Here is a 22,380-nt window from a genome sequence, read left to right on the forward strand (position 1 = left end):
GGGATTTTGATCTATATTTTTAAGAGTCATGTAGGACCAGGGCTAGATTTTGTAGCTCAGGATTTATTTGGAGGAAGAATTCCAGTTTCAAATTTTTAAGCACTAGTGGTAAGAATAAGCAACTTTGTCACTTTGAGAAAAACAGCAGTGAATTACTACTTTTACTTAGTTCTACCTTTTTCCTTAAGTAAGACCTAAAAAAAAATACTCCTTTAGAATCAACAGGTCTCACTCATCTCCATAGCAGAATATCAGCGACAGGGATGAGAAGGTTCTTCATTAAATACTTACTGCAATAATCCTTAGGACAATTAGTTCTGTTACAGAACACAGAGGAAGTGCTGATGAAGACATCAGTCAGCCAATGTAAGACAGAGTTGTACTGGGGCTGGCAAAGAAAAAACTGATGTGTGTTATTCTGTCCATCCATGAGTGACCAATAGCTATTTATTCCAAACTGTAAGTAGCCTTCTGCATGCTGAGCAGCAGCATTTCATCCTTTGGTGTGTCTAGGTTTGCCATCCTATTGGTTTCTCCTGAAACTGAACTCAGCAAGATTTTCTGTATATTATTTTACCAGGGTTGGTCGATCAGAAGACTCTTCTATATACTAACCTTCAAGGTGTGTTAAAATACAGTTTTTGCCTTGAGGATTCAGCAGAGGTAACTGTACACAGGCCAGGCTTCATAAACATAAAATGTGTATTGATCCAAGACAAAAAGAGTTGTCGTAGAGAGCAGTGGGTTCCCAAATGTCAGAGCAGGAAACAAAACCAAGGACAGAAACTATCAACTGAAATATTGTCTGTCTGCTTTAATCCAAGAAAATATTGCAGATCTAATTATCTGGTATTTGTGAGCTGTTTGCTGCACATAGGCTGTACTGATGGCACTAATTGCCTGCAATAATGATACTTGGCTATAGATCTGGATTTTCATTTTAGAATAATTTGCAACTACTTACTTTTGCTGTCATGGCCTTTCTAGCTAAAAATAACTAGCCAATGCAGTTCCTTTTAGTACTGTTGACCAAGATTTGTGGCCCACAGTGGGACAGGCTATTTTATTTTAGCTGTAGCTGAACATAAAAGATAAAAGTGAGAGTTATAGTTGAACAAAAGTTTAACTTTCATTTCTACTTTGATGGAATATGAGGTGGTTTCCTTCCTTGGATTGTTAAGCATTTTCATTATGCCCCACTAATTTATGTTGTTGCAGTGTCAGGTCCCCTCCTTGCTGCGTGTGGCCTGGCTGGGCTGTGTCAGGTCTCACCTGTACATACATGGTGGCCACATCTCACAGGTTCAGTGTCGGTGCTGCACCTGTGTGTAGAGATGATGCCAAATGCAGGCACAGTCATCTCTGCTTGATGTAGTGAAGTTTGTGTTCTTCGCTCATATTGTACTGGCAAGATTTTCCAAAATGGTGGGCAAAGAAAAGAAGAGAAAATTAAAGGTCTGGAGAGAAGAAAGTCATGCTGATGCCTGGAAAAGCACTCAAGAATGTTTTCAAAATATGTTTGACCGGTGTGTTGTCTTATTAAAATATGTCTTGGTAATGGAGCTATTTGATTCAAGCGGGCAGTGGTAGAAAATCCCAGCGGGGGAGCACTGCAGAAGTGCTCCTTGTACCCGGGAGGGCAGCAACAGGAGCGACAAGGAAGGGAGTTCATGTAGCCAGCTACCGTTAAGATCTTGTTACGAAGCTATTGCTTACTACCTTATAGCTGTTAGTTGCTGCCTTCCTACAAAGGTCATTGCCTGTTAGAGGCAAAATTACCAAATTCAGAAGATGATGGACTCAAGTATGAACCAAACACCAAGTGTAGATTTAGCCCTAGATATGTCATGAATTTTTTCCATGCATTTTTAAAAGCATTCTAATCTTCAGTTAAGCCTGGGAAATATTTGATTGCAGAATAAATTAGAATAAAGAAGTTACGGTATCCTTGATAATCCTGGCTGCGTGGACAGGAGCTGTTCCTCACTCTGCTTTGATTAAAATGCTGATGCAGTTCCCTGGAATTAATGGATCTGTGTGCTTTTCACAAACTGGCTTTTAATTTCAGATATTTTTCAGTGATATTCAAGCAAAGATTTATTGGAAAATAAATGTGAAGCACCCACTGCTTGTGCAAGGTTTCATAGAAAAAGATGTGTAAAGATAATAAATTGAGTTTGTTGCAAGTGAAGGAGATGGCAACTGGTTTTCCTGCCATCTCTGTTCCTTTCACAAATTTCCACCTCTTACATCTGTCTTTCTTTGAAACACATTCTTAGACCTGAATTGTGGTCCATTTGTTTCTGGTAAGAATTTGAAAATGTGTTGGTACAGGTGTTATCAAAGAATGTATTTATAGGAATGGAAGTCAGTTCTTTCTTAGCTGAAATATAGCAGCAGGAGACAGGAGACATCCCATAGAAAACTGCAAGTTTTGCTTTAAATCTCAGCCAAATTAATATTATGGGGAATAACACACCTCCTAATGAAGAGAAAAGAAAAAGGACTCTAACCATTGACTGTTAACATTAAAGTCAGATTTGACACCATCATCAACTTCAAGATCAAATTAATGCTTTAAAGCTAATAGAGGTAACCCTGCTTTTTAAGGTTCCTATTAACAATTGCAGCTGCTTCAGTTCTGTTTATATCCAGATCTAATTCTATTCATGCATGCACAGAATGAGCAAGGTAGGAAGATTTAAAAATGGATGTTTGTATTAAAATCTTGAAGTTCAGGGATCTTTTTTATTTCATCAATTTTAGGTGCAATTTATAGAGTGCATGTTTGGTTTTGATAATACTTCATGTAAGATATGGTCAATGGTATCCACATAGTCTTTTTTCAGGATCCAGAAATGATTCATTTAAGGGTATTTATATACCACTACGCGCAGATACTCATATCTCCAATCAACGCGCGTTTTATGTACTGTCAGGTCACATAGAGAATAAATAACATTCACATAGCACTCATTGGTTTTGCCAGGCTGCTTTCTGGCCTGCCTTGCTAAAACTTCAACAGGGCCATCACAGGCCTACTCAGGTACAAGTAAAGAAGTGGTGTTAACTGTTAAAATGAAAGCATCAACTGTAAATCCACTGTCCAGAAACCTGACCTTACAGAAAGTTCTGAAGAACTACACTTCTAAAAAATCTTTTTATTCTCTCAAATGTGATTTCTAAGCATTTCTTAATTAAATTAAAATTCATACTGGCTACACAAAACGTTGTCATCAAGTTTACAAGTAAATTACCCTGGTCACATTATTATGATGATTGAAATTTGCCCTTTATTTTCAGCTAGAAACAACTCCAGCAAACAGCAAAACTACTGTATCTTTAATTTCCTATTTAATCAAATCCTGCTTTGTTCAGAGCTGTTGCAGAAAAAGGGAGAATAACACAAGCAGGGTATACTATGTACCCCTACTTAGGAAAGAGTGATTAGATCTTGAAGGATTTATTACATGCTGCTCAATGGAAAAGATAGTCAGGTTAATTTTGGTTTTGTTTTATTTGTGGGGGTTTTTTTTGTTTTGTTTTGTTTTGGGGTGTTTTGTTGTTGTTTTTTAATGAACTAATTATCCTCATAAGGACCTTGAATTCCCTGGCCAGTGGAAAGAAGGGTGTACTTAAACTACGTGGATAATTTCCCTCTCTGCTGTTCTCTGGAGCCATTTACTTCTCTGCACTGATACAGTTCACTCAAAGTCTATGGATCACAAATGGGCCATACAACACAGGAATATTTCCAAAATGATTGAAATGGTCATTGGAAAAAAAAAAAAAAAAGCAAGTGATTAAACGAGGAAATTCAGAGTATTGAGACATACTAGTAAAGGGAATTCAATTATTTTAGAAAGACTCAACCATGACTCCTCCACTTTCTTTTATCTTAGAGTTACTGTTACTGACGCTAAAAAAACACTTAGAAAAATCTACGGTTGTGCAAGTTTGACTATTCACACAAATGCTTGAGTATTGTAGGAACCTTTTTGCACCATAGCAGCTTTTATTCCTCTACATATATGAGTTTAAATGCTACCCAAGCATATGTTATTGAATAAATAAAATTATCTAGGGAGGGAGGGAGTGAAAGGGTCTAACAGAAGGATATAATGAACATAGAATCATAGAATCATTTTGGTTGGAGAAGACCTTTAAGACCATCAAGTCCAACTGTTAACCTAACAACATCAGAGAATAGGTTTCTGATTAAGATTATGCAACAAAATTTCAGAATGCTTTACATATCAAGTGCATTTTTGAGTTGACTAAAGAAATCCCCTTAAAACAAACCAAACCAAACAAAAAACCCCTCTTTTAAAAATAATGTTAAATCAGTCTCAAAGACATTCCCTAGAGATCTCAAAGTAGGCAAACTGTCCCCTGGGGACACCTCAGGAACAAAACAATGAGCAGATGTTGGACCCCTCTCCTGGGTGAGCCAGCCCTCCTGCCTCTTGTCGCATGCTTGAGCAGGTAAGTAAGCAGAAACAGGGAAACTTTGTGCTATTCCTTTTATTTTAAAAACTGTGGTAAATTAGTACTGTAGATATATGCTAGCGAAAAAAAATATATATAAATTTGAAAGCAGTTTTTTGAGAAAGTCCAGGCTTAGCTTTGATCAAACAGCTAGATCTCACTACATTAAACAATTTGGTCATTGTTCCAAAAATCTATGTTTCTCGAAAATGTATGTTTTTCAAAAAAATCTACATTTCTGAAATGTTTGGAATGTCATGACTCACCATTGCTTCAAGAGCAGTTAAATTAAGACCTACTTCCATAAAATATTCTGCATTTGGATGAAAAAATATTTTTTGAGACAAGTCCTGTTGTGAAAACCTCTTCAGCCTCTCAGACCAAAATCTGGTCTCCAGTTCTGTGAAACAGAACAATTTAATTCAGCGGGGTTTCATCAGTGCAACTCAGAATAGAATTTTCCCATTAGCATGTTTAAAGCATTTGCTCACTGCCAGAGTGCTGCCTTAATTCACTTCTCTGAATTAACTTCAATTTCAGCACTCAAAATCAATTTAATATTGTGGACAAATGAAATTACTTCAATAATAACATTAAGAAACCGAAAAGGCTAAGTAATTGTAGATAGAATATAACTAAAAAAGGATGTTATTTATTTTTTAAACTTCCAAATATGTGCTATTTGTAATAGAGCGTATGGCCCCTTCTTAGCTAGCTCTGCTTTGGTTGAACACAAATGCTGGGAATCAGCTAAAGAGCACCAGTTCTAGCTGAAAAATTATATGGGACCCTCCAGCCATCTTTATGAGCACTTAAAAGATGAAGTGGAATCTGTGGGCTTGCCTGGTGAAATGAATTTTTTCTGATACCAGAATTACCTGGAGACTTGGCCCAAGAGTCGATTTGGAAGGATGATTAAGGTTTTATTTGATTATCTGGGTGGCCCTATTCACTTCTCTTAAAATGAAACCAGTCAGAGACACCCAAGCGAAGTTGTTAGAGTTGGTATTTGCATGGAAGTAGGTGAGGTCAAGCTACTCTGTTCAAGGGGAAAGGTAGAAAAGGCTACTCTCTAGAACGAATGTAAGGACTAATAAAGATAGGGTAAAAGAGCATGACAAACAGCCCTAGAGACAGGCAGAGATTACAGTTGTGAGATTGGATGGTGAAAATGAAAAAACACTCAGAATGAAACAACTGGAATTGCTTTGTTCAGCCTCGCTGATGGTTCATCTAATTCAGACTTCACCTGAGACTTCAGATGAAAGTTGCTTTACCTGATCTGGGTTTTGCAAAAGGTAAAGCAGGTAATGGCTGTGTCTACTGCAAAATAGAACTGAAGATTAATTATGATGTGAAGCAACTCCCAGAAGTAATCAGGTGATTTATCAAATGGTCTATGTTTGCCATCTAGTGGTACAAAGACAAAATTTTTGTTCTGATGTGTGAGAGCAGGCGAGACAGGTGAAATGTTGTGTCTCAGAAGCAGGCCTGTCCCATGCAGAAACACAACGGCTTCCAGGCAGGTGGCAACTATGGTTAAAAGTATAACTGGCCTTTGAGGAACGCGGAGCAGAAAGTTTTCAGCCCCTGACCCACCAGATTTAGGACTAGATGCTTAGTGAGTTAGCAAGGGTTGTCCAATAACCCATCTGTCGCTCCCTTCTAGTATTCTGGTCATTGCTTCAGTCTTTCGATCTTACAGGTTCAGATTCCAAGAATAATCAGGCACTCCACTTTTCACAGCTTTCTGTGAGAATTCAGGCAACTGTAATAAATATCCTAGGGATGTGAGATTATTTTCTAAAAGCTTGTAAACCACATTTGTTAAATCCTCAGCCAAGGGCCCTCCAGATTTCTAGAGGCATCAGCTGTGCTTCACAGCATCCCTGAATGAAGACTTATGATTATTTTTCAGGCAGGAGACTGAACTGGAACAAAGGAACAAAGAAATTAGGAACTCACAAAAAAAAAATGTACAGGAAATACATATCATTCTGGCAATGGAACATATATGCTTAAAGCTATAAAATTAGTTTTATCTCTTGAAACATTTCAAGGATGTGTGAGTAAATAATTAGGTAAAAGGATCAACTTTATTTCTCAGTTCTGTCATATAGTAAATACAAGACAAGAGGGATGCACTAATAGAAATATATTTTATCAGGAGAAGTTATATACAGCGTGATATCTAACCATACATGTTATTTCCTTGTATTTCTTGCTATATAGTTAGGAAAATAATTATTATATATTGATTTTTAATCAGTATTCAGGAAGTTGAATATAATTCCCACATCCTAACTAAAAAGGAAATGTTTTCAGGTTTGACTGCAAAAACACAGCTGGGAATTAATAAAGAGTTGGAGTTTTCAGTGTCTCATTGGTTCAGGAGCAGCACTCAGTTTAGGTGGCCCTGGGATTTTCCCTTCTAAGTCATACAGATATTGTTTTTAACCCCTTTCAAAGACCACAATGACTGAAAACAAAGCAATGCAAATTGCATAGAGGACAAATCCCAGATGACTGAAACAAAGATTAATGAGATTGAATTAACTTTACTATGTAGCGTTAATCATATTAAAACTAATATGATTCTGAAAAGTCTACTTATACAGTAACGCCACATATATAACAAAATACGTAGGAGAAAAAACAAAAATTACATGCTATTAGCTATGGTCCCTTCTTAAAAACAAAATCTCCTATTTATTGAGCAGCTGTTGCTATGTTCACTCATTCATCCATCCACTCATTCAACTGTTATTTATTTAATTAATTATTCAATCAATTGTTCACTGAGGGACCGTATATGATCTATGTTTTACAATTGACCTCAAAGAGTGAGGCAGCTGAATGCATCCGATAGAAAATAGAAAAAGGCATTGCAAGGTTCACAACAATTATCCAGGGTTCAAAGCCAAAAACTATTTCTTCTAGTCCATTGTCATATTCCGGACGGCACCCGAATGCCGGTGGTATCCACAGCTGCAAGGAAAGAACGCAAGGCCAATATTAATCACCGGTGATACGAGTCACTAGCCCTTTATGACTGTGACCCCACCAAACTGCAATTTGGTCTCAGAAATCTCAAAGGAACCCTCCCTGTTGCTACTTGGGCACACTGGTGGAACAGGGTTTCAGCTTCTGCTGCTACAGGTTTTGTACTGTGACTAAAACAAGCCTAGGCTTCCCAATTCCATGTTTAAATAAACTTTGTTCCCCCAAGGCACATTCACTTAGTCTTCCAGAAGAAGTAAAATTTACTTGCTACAAACTACAGAACCATGTAATTTTAATATACTTATCAGGCTTGAAAGGTTGGGAAGCTTTTGGGTATTAACCTGTGAATTACGTTCAAAATGTCTTACCGAAAGGTTGCACAGGAATAAAAATGCAGCAATGTTCTTCAGAATTCTCCTCTTGTTGTTAGTACCCAAGTTGCTACTGTAAATGGAGAAATTTGAGGCTGAATGCATGACCGAACTATTTTCCTGACTCTTTTCTTCTTTGGCGGCAGCACCACCACCGTTTTCTCTCCTGCAGATGCTGCCCTTAAGCAGGCAGGGAGCCTCTCCGCTGTCACGAGCGGCTCTGCCGTTGTAAATCTCTTTGTACGAGGGGGTAAGAGACAAAGTGCTCCCCCGAGATATAGTCACTATTCGAAGAGTTTTAATATCATCATTCACCTTTTCCTGCTCACGATGTATGGATTCAATGATAAAGAGGTTCTGGATATATTTCTCAATAATAACCAGGACGGAGTAGGGCAGGTTATACCAGGTGTATTTTGGATGGGCCTGGGCACAGATAATGGCGAGGATCGAGCCCCAGGAGAGGAGCCAGGACCCTGCAGCTGTGCCCACCAGCAGCTCTGCGTCAAGTTTTCGAGCAGGATTTTTTGAGTTATCCAGCGATCTATCTTCCAGTCTGTAGATGAGAAGGGCGACGATTCCAGCTGTACACATGAGAGCCAACACAAAGATAGCATGCAAGTAAAACATAGTGAGCGCTAATTCACTTTTGATTTTTGAACCTCCAATCTGAATTAAATACACAACAACTATGGCTATTGTGCTAGTTAACACTATTAGTCCAAAAATCATTCCAACAGTTATGCCATGGAATTTGAATGGAGTTTTGTGTTGCTGGTGGTGCTCGACTTTGCGGCCAATGTTCTTCCACAGGACATAGAGCATTGTGGATGCTAGGATGTGGTACTCTATATTAAAGGGATATAGGTAGTATATTCCTTGAGAAAATATTGAACAGAGAGTTGTTGTTGTGCAATTGCATTGAGGTGCATGATCATCTAAAACTAAAGGAGAGGGAGATGTTAGTTATGTGCATTATAAAGATTTCTCATTTAAAGTGAATAAATAAAACACAACTAAAGTAATAAAACATAAACAACACATCATGCCACCATGTTAGCTACCTAAGAAAAGGTTTCTCCATTGAAGTTATTAACGTAACAAAGCTTTTGTGTGTTCACTGAAGTCTGATCTCTGACTATTGCTCACCCACTGAGCAATAATCACATCATGAACAAATGCTGCACCAGTCGTCAGCAGGGTCTTGGTAAAAATACTTCTTCATAAAATGAAAATCCAGATCGCAAGGGCTTTGAGTCCTCAGTCCTTCAGCTTAGAAGGCCCAAGGATCTGTTGACTAAATCAAGAAAAAGCTTAACAAGAAAGGCCTCAGTTCTACTCTCATTTTTATCAGTTATTTACACCAGCATGGTTTCTAATACCAAACCCACTTTATTAAAAAGTTGTTTATGTCTAGGAAAGAGGTGAAGTAAATCACAGATACTTTCACTCAATGTCCCAATATAGTTTTAAGCATAAAAAAAAATCTGTCTCCTTTTGAGAGGAACCTATGAAATCATTCTCTCTCTGCTGTGCAGTTGCCTGCATTGTAAACCACTCAGGTATCTCAACGAACAATTGCTTCTATTTGTAAAATAAATGCATTTAATGTGCATTTATAACCTAATCAAATAATGTCATAAATCAGAAATTTTCACAGTAGCAATGAAAACAGTTACTTATTTTCACAATCTATTTATTTATAAATATATAAACATACATGCTGAAGAGCACATTTTTAGGCAGTATTCTCAGATTTGTGCCTAGAAGCTTTTCTTTTGTTTTCTATAATTTTAGAAGATAAGAGGAGAGGAGAAACCTGGTGTTGTTTTGTCTCAAGCACACACTGTTAAGAGATGAAAAAAATTATAGCAGATTGTATGTTAATCCCAAACGTGTTCTGTGAATCACTACTTCACTCTCCCTTGTTTCAGATGCTATGTCTGACTGTTCATAATTGCATAACAATTCTGGCCCCTGAATAATATGAAATAATATAAGGAAACGGCTTCTGTTTAACAAGCAGAAATACCAAGTAGAGCCACTAACTGGTGATTTGTCTGCTCCCTGCTAATGCTCCAAGGTTACAAAATCTCTGAACTATGGATTCAGCTATTTGATTATTAATGGAAACTAGACAGTTTCAATAGATACATATACAGGGTAACAATTGCAAATAGATGTAAAATTGTGGGCATCATTTTAGATGCAGTTATACTGAAAATACTATTTTCCAGATTTTAAAATTAAGTTTTCACTTATGTGTGGACTTTGGAAGTAATTTTTAAAAATTCCTAAAACTTGTCAATGTCTACAGACTATATAAATAACAAAAAAATAAATTAGTTCAGGATTTGGCTTTGTGCAGGCAAAATTAAGGATTTTTAGGGTACAGGCCCTATTGAATTCACTGGGTGGGAAAGCATACATTTTCCTCTCCAAAAGCTGTCCTTTCCTTTGTGAACACAATCAAAATTTATCAGCTGTACTGATCAATTTTCATGGGAATAATATTACTTATAGTTGCTGAGAAGGTTTATTTCCTCTTTAAAGTTAAGCGCTACTAATTTTGCCATGCATCAGTGATGTTTGAAAGTGAAAGGCATCCCCAGCAGTCATACTCAGTGTTTGTTGACTACAACTTGCATCATCTTACCAATGGAGAAAATGGTTCATCATGAAAAAAGAACCACCCAAAGCAAAATCCTTGTTTTGTAAAGCAGCACTAATGGATAACTCCTGTCCCTCTGAGCCATCCCACTGAATTCTGTAGGACCACACAACATGTGTAACTACTCTCCTGGGAAGGATTTGCAGGATTATCCATGCTTGTTTTTCTACAAATAACTTAGTACATAGTAAACTCTGGTTTTAAAACTCCTACGTGAAATTTACTTCTATGATTTTATAATAAAAGGGTTCTTCAGTTATGTTATTCCTCAAAATAAATGTTTTGAAAAATCTGTTTGTTTGGAACTTAGAGTAAAACCATAGCCTGGATCACATATATGGTAATGATCATATAACATTTTAGTTAGGATCTGAACTGTGTATCAGCTCACTACCATTTGCCCAGGAATGACTATACTGACATAGTCATAAATGACCCAGCTCCATACTACAGTGATGTGGTATTTTGTATGAGAGTGTGTAAGAGCAGGAATTCCAAAATGTACCAAGACTTTCACTTACCTATTGTTATGTTCCCAAAACCAAGCGTGATTAGTCTTTCCTTATGTTCATTCAGCTGATGTTTTGACTCTGTCAGTACTCCATTTGTCCACAGGAGTAAATTTGTAAACACGGAATGGATAACCCCAAACCTACAAAATAAGGTAATTATTGAAGGAATCTGCACAGTGTATGTCCTTATATGTTAAATAAAATGGATTAACTTCCTGTAGACAAGCTTCATGGCACTATTTATTTGTGAGTGCAGGGGAAAAGAATATCAGAACTGATCTCTTTAAAGATGTTCCTCAGTGGAGCACAATGAGTGTTAGACTTCCAAAATTTTACAGAAACACAATAGTTTAATGTATTAAACCATTAATAAGATGCTGTTATTATTTGTTATGCTCTCTTATGTGATGGATTTTATTCTTTTGGATGGACAAGTTTCATGTTAGTGACAGTGACTGAATAGTTTGAACAGGGTTAATTGTTTTTCAGGCTGTATTTCACAGCTGCCTGCAGTGCTCCTTCATACTCACCGTGGCTGGTCTTTCTTCCCAGGTACCACCACCTTCTCTAACTTCTAGTCCATGCATTTTTGTCCCCTGGAGAGAGCTGGAGCTGGGAAAGGGCCCAGGGAGGGCATAGATGCCCCATCGCTGAAAACATTCAAGGCCAGGCTGGACAGTGCTCTGAGCAACCTGATCTAGTAGAAGATGTCCCTGCTCATTGCATGGGTCTGGACCAGACAACCTTTAAAGGTCCCTTCAAACCCAGACCGTTCTATGATTCTGTGATTCTATGATCTAGTTTCAAAAGGTACTTTCCATAAAAATCAATATAAAATACCTCAGATACATTGCACTGACTCAGATACATTGCACTGACTGTGGTTTGCTGATGCAGATTCCCTTTCAGAAGTCAAATAAATAAAACATAGAACAGTGCACAGTCCTAAGACACATACATGATGCTTTCTTCCTTCAAAACAAAGCAAGTGACACTGGTATCATACATTGCCCATTTCCCTGTCTCATGAGAAAAATATATGTATTCTGTGACTGTTGTATATTATAAAATATAAGCACAGTTTAAATAAGGGTAAATGGAGTTGCTTTCTATTTAACTATTCTATTTATTTCTAATTTTTAAGTATTCTATTTCTTTCTACTTAACACAATCAAGAAGAGAATCAATCTCTGTAAATTTTCACTGTCCATCATACAGTAAAACCCTGAGTGTTAAAGCACTGTGCAGACCTGCACCTATTAGCATTCCAGATAAGGATCAGATCCACTTTACCTCTCAAGTGTTTTGAAAGACTGGATAATATCCTTTGCATGGCACCACAGAAAGTACACCTAAAGGAAAAGAATACGGAGAAATGTCACTACACCAACGAGCATGTGTGACACTCAAAAAGGAAAGTGCATCTGTAGACAGAAACACTGAGGTTTAAATCCTCTGATGACTTCAACTGAGGTAGCTCTATCTCCACACGTCAAATCACTCATTTCCTGTGATGTTCACCCAGGACACCTCTGGCATGAAGAATCTGAGACTTCTTATATGTAAAGTCAGTGGCTCAACAGCAGAAAGTCTCAGTATGACTCATCAAAACATCAAACCTCTCTATCTGGAGAGGTTTTTATTTCAGTGACAAAGGAAATAAAGCTACCAGCTGTGGACAGCAGTATGATTACTGCAGGGTACAGTGAGTCTAAGTTTGAATAATTTATTAAATATATTATATTCTATGGATGGAGTGAGATAAGTGAAAGGATGGCAGACTTGATTAATAAAACCAATAATGGACACCCAGGAAGCAGGAAAAAATCTTGTACTATTAGTCTGAGAGACAATCACATTAGTAATGTGGCAGTTGCACTCAAGGGTAGTGCAGAAAGCTCAACTGGAGAATAAAAGTGAGAGTTAGCAAGTAAAGGAGAAAGAAGCATAAAATCGGGAATCTCTCTGCGAGCATAATGGAGACCTGAGGACAGAGATTTTTGTTAATACAACAGCAACATACTTGTTCCAAGTGCTGATAAGTGCCAGAAGAATGATACCAATGTTCCTAAGGAGTGTTAGGGTGACACTGCGAGTTCCATTTACTCAGAATAGCTCCTAGGATACTGAACTTGACAGTAGGTGAACTATCAGGAGAGAAATAGTCCAAAAGATTTCTCTTAGAAACCTGCCTGGTTTGGTGTTCCAGATATGGTCTCAAAAAAAGTGCAAAGAACTTTGAGTTCTTCTTCAGCAATTAGAGTAATTGGAAGTCCATTTTAGCGTTGTGCCCATTAATGTAGGGTACGTCCACAGCTGGTCTTGTCTGAGATATTCAATATCTAATTTTTGAAAAAGCTAGGAAAGTGCACTTCTCTGAGGCTCACGTATGCTAACCAGGAATAACATGTTCATTCATTCCTCTAATAAAGCATTTATCAAAAGGAGGTGTGACGATTGTGAAACCCCAGATGTGAAGACTGCAAGATATCATAGAAATTTCAACTGAAATCAAATACATTGAAATTAGCACTTTTGTCTCATCTAATTCCAGGTTCAATTTCCCATTCTGGGATAGATGGAGTAAAATCTAACAGCAGATGTGAAAGCATTCTTCAAAACTTAAAAACACATTAAGTTTTGAAGACCTTTTCAGACATTGGAGTCAAGAAAGTGGAGGGAAATATGAGAAGTCAGTAAGGAAATAGCATAAAACCTCATTTTTGCTCACAGAATACTCATTGCTCAAAAGAAACTTTTGTCCGTGAAAGACCATATTGCACAGCCTGTCTTGGAAGGGCAGGTATATGTCGCTTTATTGCTTGCACACATGCAGTATGTATATATTTAGTAATTTAATGGCACATGGGGATGTCTCATCTAGAGTAAAATACAACAGAATCTGACACATTCTGTAGAAAACAAATCCTTTGGTTTTTAGATGACACATAATTAGAGATGTTCTCTGCTGTAATTTCATCCTGTGTTTCAAAGACATGAGAAGATTTGTCTTAGGTAAGAGGTATCTGGTAAATTACCTTTTAACTGTTTTTTTTTATTGCTGAGGCTAACATTCAAGCTTTCATTATTTTAAGCTAAGTAGATTATAAATTCAGCAATATTACATGATGAAAAATATAAATTAGAATTCTTCTTCCCTTTGTTCAGCATTGTTATACACAATTTCTTCCACAAATCAGTTCATGGTAGCTTGAAACCTTGTCAGCTCAAGGTAACTGGGTGCAATGAAGAATGCTGTATGCAGATCAGCGGGCAAAAAAAGCTTTAATTTCTTTGGTTTCTTTTTCAGAGGTAAAGCAAAGAAGTTGCAAGACATGGAGAGTCGATATTACAAGAATGTGAAATTAAGATTACTTCAACCAAATCAGAGTTACACCCTCAGAGAAAAAAAGATAGAAGAGGTCAGAGTTATTGCTTAAATTTCAATGCCTTTTTTGTTATGGAAAGCAGAAAACTTTAGGTTGTTAAAGGCTCATGTACATGCAACCACAACTGCTAGGAAAATCTTTCTTTTCTTTCTGAATGACTTAATCATCTTGGAAAGTGCTGTAGATGACCTGGCTATACCAGAGTATCTTAGTTGAGTGGCTCTTTGTTTCCTTCTTTCCTACAAATCTGCTGACAGGCTCAGAGGAATTAATGTGATAAACAGTTGGCTGTCACCATCCAATATAGACCCAAAGCCTTACGACAAACAAGCAGCTGGAATATTTTACCGGGAATCACTGATTATGGTTGCTGCTGTGCAGTCACTGATAAGCATAATAAAATTCTTCCAGAAGGAAAATCCATGTTCATGTGTTATAGGAGAGCTGTGCAAGTATTTTATAACCACCTAGGAAGGGTTTTGAACTATCAGGCTTCCACCCCTAACCACAATGGGACATCAGGATTGACAGATTGAACTGAACCTGTGTGGCAAGTCCTACAAACAGAAACAAGTGAATTGTCTTTAGCCAAGATGCTCATATCAGCCTGAAAATTCTGAAAGTTATAAATGTAACTTAACTAAAAAAAAAAGCAACTTCAACTACAGGAGAGCATTTTTTTAAATTTTATGGCTGAGCAATTTCAAGTTGCAAAGCCTGCATTTACACATAGAAAGGATACATATGCACAAGAATTTAGCTTTCAAAAGTATCCTGCAATATGCTTAGAAATTCCTGTAAAATCCACTGATAATGAGAAGATAATTTTTTTTGCTAAGAAATTCAGATATAATATAAAATTTCAACCAGAGACTTTTACCTGTAAGATGGTGTGCACGGCATGTGTAATAGGAAAAATGCCTTCAGTTGGTGATAAACAGTTTGAAAAATCAATATAATATCCAATTTTAAAAGAATCCAGAATTAAAGTAATCACTGCAAATAATGTAATCCCACCTGCAAATGAAAAGGATATTAGAAAATATCAGTGTACAGTTACAGTGTCTAGAGACAATATGCTAAAATCTGTTTAGGGAAATAAAAGTAGATTGATGTTCATTAAGATAATTGACTCAATGTAATAAGCCTCTCTAATTGGTGAAAATATCTGACTAATATATGACAAAAGCACATCACTGTACACACCCCGCACGGCCAGTGCAGAGGAACCAGTCCAGCAATGACCAGGACGTGGAGCCACCCAGCACCTCTCCAGTGACCGCCACGCTGAGGCAGCCATACGGCACATCCATTAATGCTCCATACAGCCACACACATATGCAGTTCCCAGGAGCTGAACAATCACGTTACAGTCTCCTGGCCCAGGAGCTCAGCAGTGGAAGTAACACAATCACCTGGTGTTCCTTCCCCTGCTTCGGGAGGTTACGCTTGGTATGGTTTGTTCTTTGAGAAACGAACCAAACATTTTATTTCAGTATCTATTCTTTCTCCCCCACCTCCTCCACAACCAACACCCACACCTAATGTGTTTCTCTAAATATGTTTTGTATCCTTAAGAACTTTCAAAATATGTTTTCAATTGTAGTTTGCCTTTCCTTTCCTTTCCTTTCCTTTCCTTTCCTTTCCTTTCCTTTCCTTTCCTTTCCTTTCCTTTCCTTTCCTTTCCTTTCCTTTCCTTTCCTTTCCTTTCCTTTCCTTTCCTTTCCTTTCCTTTCCTTCCCTTCCCTTCCCTTCCCTTCCCTTCCCTTCCCTTCCCTTCCCTTCCCTTCCCTTCCCTTCCCTTCCCTTCCCTTCCCTTCCCTTCCCTTCCGGAATGTAAATATTTGTTACAAACTTTTATTACTTTTTAAATTTATCCTTATTCTGTCAGCTAATTTGTATTATTTGTAACACATGTAACACATCTGGAGTCCACATTTAAATAGATGTGCTATTTTCATTATCTATAAAAATAAATGGCATAACAAAATGCAAAATTCTAGGCTACTCTTGCGATCAAATGATATGTTTCCTTCCCTATTTAAAGATTTACATAATTCTAAAATAAAGGAGAACTGTTAATTCTTATGAAATAACTTTACCCAAGGTAATTGGACCTGCTCTAAGCAAGGTGTTGGACTAGATGACCTTCAGATGTCCCTTCCTACCTAAATTATTCTACAATTTATTCTGTGATTCATAGTTTATTTAGAAAGTATGCATGAAATAACCTGTGTCACTATTTGCCTGAAATATATCAATCTGAGGGACTTAATGTGTATTATAACTGCTTCAATAAGAAGGAAAATTATATCTTCTGAAGCAAAAAGCTTATTAAAATCTTCCACAATTGCTCCGTAGTGAATGATTATGCCTATGTTGGCTTAACAGAGTGTTTTAGAAAGGTATTCAATTCCCCAGTCATGACACTAGTAAGGTAATTTCCCAGTGAATTCATGGTGCAGGATCAAGCCCTGAGGAACCGTTTTAGTGAAGTTGTAATGTTAGAGCAAAACAGGTGGAAAATGTGGTTTATAATGTAAAAGTTCTGCATCCTTGCTTCCGTTACTCATGAGAGTGGCTCAGCAGAACAGGATCACAAGGGACTTGTTAACTAGAAAAAACTGGAAGAAGGAAGGCAGGGCAAGGGGCTCAGGCTGAAATTCACAGAAATAAAAAGCAAACACATCTTAGATTAGTGATCTGTCTCCTGCACCCTACACCCATCTTGTCTTTACAAGGATGACCTGTATTGTGGTTCCACTCTGTTTTGCTTCCATTTCACAAAGTCACTATATCAGTTGTATAGTTTTACATCAATGTCCAGCAGACCATTGGGAGGGAGGAAACAAAACAAAAGAAAACATGCAAAAAAACCCCAACAAAACAGCCAAACAAACAAACACAAAATGTCTTTCACACTGAGTATTTTGGTTTATGCCTTCATATGTCTCTTCATGTTTCCTTTACATCCATCAGAAACTGGATGGGCTTCAATCTGTTACCACTGAAATAAATAGTTTTGGCATTGTCCTCCAGGGATTAGGGGATTTTATATGACTAATTTATTTTAATGTTTGATTATTTCATTTATTCAAATGATATCTAGATGTTTCTGTCAATCACTCAGGTGGCCACACTGTAAGCATATACAAAGTGTTCAACATACATTTTCAAGGGCCTTCAGAAGAGAATGATTTTACCAATTTGCTTCTGTCAAAAATTAAAGTGCAATTACAATGACCATAAATATGGTATGCTAATGGTTTCAATGTTAAATTTTCCTGATGGAAACTTCAGTATTATGTAATAATAATAAATATGATATAAGTATTAGTAATTATAAATAACAAAGACAATTCCACTGTTTTGCTTTTTTTTATTTGAAAGTTAAAGAAACATTAAATGCTTGTTATTGAGCACTGTATTACTTTTAAAAATGGGATTTTTTTTTCAATTGTTTGTTGAAACTTGTATATTTTAAGGGATCAAGAACAGGATTTTCAGTATTGCTACGTGCTGCCTTAATTCTTTCTATTAACCATCATGAAGAAAAAAAAACCCACAATGATGCAGTTGTAAAAATACCGCTCTAAACTTAAAATATTGTTCCAATAATAGACAATTCAATGCAAGTAGTAAAAAAGGTACAAGTTGAAATCTGCCAAGAGCTTTGTGAATTGACCAGCTGTCTATGCTTTAAAACAGAGGTTGTGCTGCTGGAGAACATGATAAAATAAAGCCATTTGTGAAGCAAATTGATTTTCATTTTGAGTTCACTGGCTCACTTGGCTGAACTTCCAAATAATCCTCAGAGAGCCTTTCCTAACAGGAGAGTGTCCTCAGGGTAATAACATCTGGAATAAGTCAAGGAAAGGACTTCATAAGCTTCCTGGTGATTCTTTGGGTCAGGATAACTGTACCTTACTAAAGGCAAAGCTCTCCCTGAAACTGTTCCCACATTCAGACCACAGGAGTGGTTCTTGGTCTACCATGCAAGCAGGAAGACAACTGTGCTCTAGGGTTCACACCATTGACATCTAGGTACAAAAAGGCCCAAGGAAACCTTTCTGTGAGCATTTATTGTAAAATGACCATTTGTCCTTCTAGTGGTGTTAGCCATGTACAAGGATGCAGTTATAGGAGGTTTTTGTGAAATCACTGTTTTTCAACATTTGTCAGAGCAAAAGTTCTAAGTAGCTACCATCACTTCTACTAAAATGATGTTCACGGTTTGAAGGGAATCAGGAAAACATACTAATTTTGTACTGCTTAATACAAGGACATTTGCTCTCACAATAAGAGTGAGGAGATATTCTTCAAAAGCAGCTGACAGGACTAGTAAAACATCGCAGAGAGCTTTCTGTGGAAAGAAATGATGAAAATTCATCCCCTCCTCCTCCTCATTTTTGAACTTTTAGTTTTTCAGATAAAAAATTTCCATGACAAAATCTTTGATAAAGAGGAGGGCAAGGGGCATCTTGGCAGAGGAATTGCCACCTGAGTGTTTCCTTACCTCAAAGAAGTTTTCTTTTACCAACAGAGGATAAAAGAGTTGTACAGGCTTGTTGTAACTACAAGAAACTCCTAAGAATAGGAAAGTGCATGTCTTTCCCTAAGGGCGAATGTGTTGAATTGCAGCCTAGACATCCAAGAGTAGCCGTGGAAGCCACACCACTTCAGAAGCCAGGACAAAGAGCCATCCTGTGCTGGTAAATGAAATGGATAAGGTAACCTAGTAGTTCAATCCAGTATCTAATTTCTAAGTTTCTGTGACTCCTTATATCCTGTAGGACAAATGAAATGCTGTGAATGGTGTGCCAAAAGGAAAAGGGCAGGGGGTCCCGCTGTGCTTACCCATGTTAAGCAGTATTTATTCCATACTTAGGAGGGGAAAGCTATCCTCTGAGTAACAAAAGCACAGCTTGGTCCAAAACAGGATCAAATTAAGCCTTGCATTAATGAATTTCAGGAGGTTGTAAGCCACATAAGCTAATAAATGAAAAAAGCCTGAGAGCTGAATATTGGTTTGGAGAACAGTGAATAATCAAGAGAACAATTCAACAGTAGGTACATGAACTGCATACATTTCAAGAAAGAGTCTATGACTGTATGTTAGATGTAAAAAAAAAAGAAAAAAAAAGTAAAAGGAAAAAAAGTCCCTGAGCCATTCATACAGCACAATTGTTAACAGTTGCAGAGGAAGTAAAAGAACGTAAGCACTGAGACTGAGAACAAACTAAGTTTCCACAAAACAATCTTACTTTTCAAAATAATCAGGTTTTAGGTGTTCTTGGGATTTTCAGTTAACTGTTACCTCATTGCTAGTAGGTAGGAAGTATTTATGGAAAAGCTGTCTTACAGCAATCCACTTAAAATGCTTCATTTCCAACCTATCATTTTCAGTGCTGAGACTGGAGAAGAGGTCAGTATAACTGGGCTTGCCTATTGCTCTACACAGTGTTGATACAGGTTGTTTCTTGGGACCCAGAAACACAGCTTTCCTGTCACTATAACTCTGTGATGTTCTCCCTAGCTACCTTCTCTTGATATACCTTTAAGGTTCTTCACCCAGAGGGTGCTGGACACTGGAACAGGCTCCCCAGGGAGGTGTCACAGCCCCAAGCGTGACAGTGTTCAAGAAGAGACTGGACAACACCCCCAGACACACGGTGTGAACTGTGGGGTTGTCCTGTGCAGGGACAGGAGATGGACTCGATGATCCTTGTGGGTCCCTTCCAACTCAGGACATTCTGCAATTCTACATCCTCACTCTAGTATGCACCTGACTCTTCAGATAAGGACCATCACATCTCACTCCTATACATTTCTTGCTACCTAATGCTATGTTTAGATTCCTTGCTTAGATTTTTATGTACTAATTGACAAACTGATCTGGCCCGAGACTTTGTCTTCTTCTGTCTAAATCTGCATGTTTCTAAGGCATCATCATACACATATAAATGGGAATCTCTGATATACATCGGTATAGAGAGCACCTGAGGACCTTTCTGACTGGTACTAGCCTGAAGTATTATATTGTCTGGAAAAGGTGATAATTCCTCCAGAAGAGCTGCATGACACCAACAAAACTGCTCCAGAAGAGCTGCATGACACCAACAAAACTGCCTCTTCCATTAGCTATATTTTATTTTTCAAGTGTCGCCAAACCAGCCTGGTCAGGGAAAAAAAGTGCTGGAGCTTTCAGCACTGTAAACGGTAGGTTACAAAGTGAGGATGTTTAGCAAACAGCTTTGCCATACAATCTCCCAGTATGTTCAGCTTATGCATATATTGACTTTACGCATGTGCATTAAGTTCATGAATACCAGGATGGCTCCTGGTAGGGATGGAGAGGGCAACAAACCGGTAGCAGAGATGGGCAATGTCACAGATGTCCCGTGCGCAGTACCACGCTCAACTACCTACCACCACGGGCTAGTACTTACACTTCAGCCAGCGGGCTCCAGCATGGGTGTCCTTGTCCCTGATCAGCCTCCTCTGCGTACAGCTCCTGCAGAGGTACCACAGCATCCACAGCAGCTGGATGAGCATCAGCGTGATGAGGTAGGAGAGCAGGTGGCTCTTGCTGATGCCCACGGCGTGCACAGCCCAGGCGAAGGTGAGCAGCAGCCCGGCCAGGAAGAGGTTGATGCCGTACTGGCTGCTGAGGATCTCGGCGTTTTTCTGCGGGTAGCTGCCGCCCACGGAGAGGGAAGCGGTGGCTTTCTCCATCTCCCACGCCGCCAGCCAGGCGCTGCGCGCAGGTGGCCTCGCGTCCCCCGGGAAGAGCCGAGGCCGTCGGCTGGTCCGTCCCCCATCGGCAGCGGGGGGCGGAGCGGGGCCGCCGCTCCCGCCGTGCCCCCCCGCAGCCCTGCCCGCCGGGAGGGGACCCGCGGGGGCTGCGGTGCCCGCTGCCAGGGGAAGGGTAGGCTGGCGGGGGGGAAAGGCTGCCGAGGTTTTGCGGGGCAGGGGGCCATGCCTGAGGCTCAGCCAACAGCTTGGGTCGAGATGAGGGAAAGGGAGAGATTATTCAGCGGCAGGTTGCCCGGGGGCGGTCATGTCTCATGTCCCCTGCAGAGGGGCAGGTGAGCCCTGGGCGGCTGGTTGCGGTGAGGGACACGGAGCTTAGGTCCGTGTTGACAGAGACGTGTGCGGTGTAACATGTTCCCTAGATATGGAGATGGGAAAGATAGCAAGCGATGAACAGAACTCCCCTGAGCATTAATGGCTGGCTGGAAAGCCGAGGGATGGCCGGCGTGCAGGAGGTGTTGAGACAAAGCAAGGACAGGCCCATAGACCCTGCCCTGTGATGCGGCTCCTTCACATTGGGGTGGCAATGGGCTCACCTGCCACGCTTCCATGCTCTCGGCCCCACAGTCCACTGTCTTTTTTGGCAATTGACACTTCCATTGGTAATAAAACCCCTTCCCTTTCAGGAATTTTCTATACCTTTCAAAATTAGCAATTTATCTCGTTTTTTAATAAGTCCTGTTCTGACAACAGAGTATGGTAACGATTGCTAGCTGGAGTAGCAACAACTGAGCTCAAAGTAGCAAAGACCTCTGCAGAATTTAGTCCATTTCTCATTTATTAATTTTCCTAATTTTTATGGACATTTTAAGTATTGACCTTCTCTCATTTAAACTGCTTAGTTGTAGCTGTGACCTGTGCTCATAAGATATTAATGCATTCAAACCTCAAGATTCGGAGCACCAGTTAGGGACTGACAGGAATTCAGCCCAGGGTAAAACATTACATATTTTAAATGGTATTTTGTTTGCATCCAATACAAATTCTCTTAATTCTAGTTATTTATGTACCTAGCCATTGCTTGGAGGCCAAATACCAAGATGGACCGGTCCTTGTTCTGGCTAAGCAGGTCTTACATTTTACCCTCTATCTGTTGGTAGCATATCAAATATCCAGAGCATTGTTTTTTACAT

At 38.8% G+C, this 22,380-nt stretch overlaps 1 protein-coding gene across 1 annotated transcript; it reads right to left on the reverse strand.

Annotated features, from left to right (window-relative positions):
- Nucleotides 1-7,305: 7,305 nt before the first annotated feature.
- OTOP1 (otopetrin 1) lies at nt 7,306-21,169 on the reverse strand (the record flags this gene model as incomplete). The annotated part of the gene is made up of 6 exons (XM_082050616.1): nt 7,306-7,476; nt 7,860-8,806; nt 11,055-11,185; nt 12,339-12,397; nt 15,315-15,451; nt 20,884-21,169. 6 exons carry the CDS (start codon nt 21,167-21,169, stop codon nt 7,306-7,308), a joined length of 1,731 nt encoding a protein of 576 aa, XP_081906742.1.
- Between the last annotated feature and the right edge of the window lie 1,211 nt (nt 21,170-22,380).

The sequence above is a fragment of the Streptopelia decaocto genome (assembly GCF_964273445.1).
Source record: "Streptopelia decaocto genome assembly, chromosome: 4".
Lineage (NCBI taxonomy): Eukaryota > Metazoa > Chordata > Aves > Columbiformes > Columbidae > Streptopelia > Streptopelia decaocto.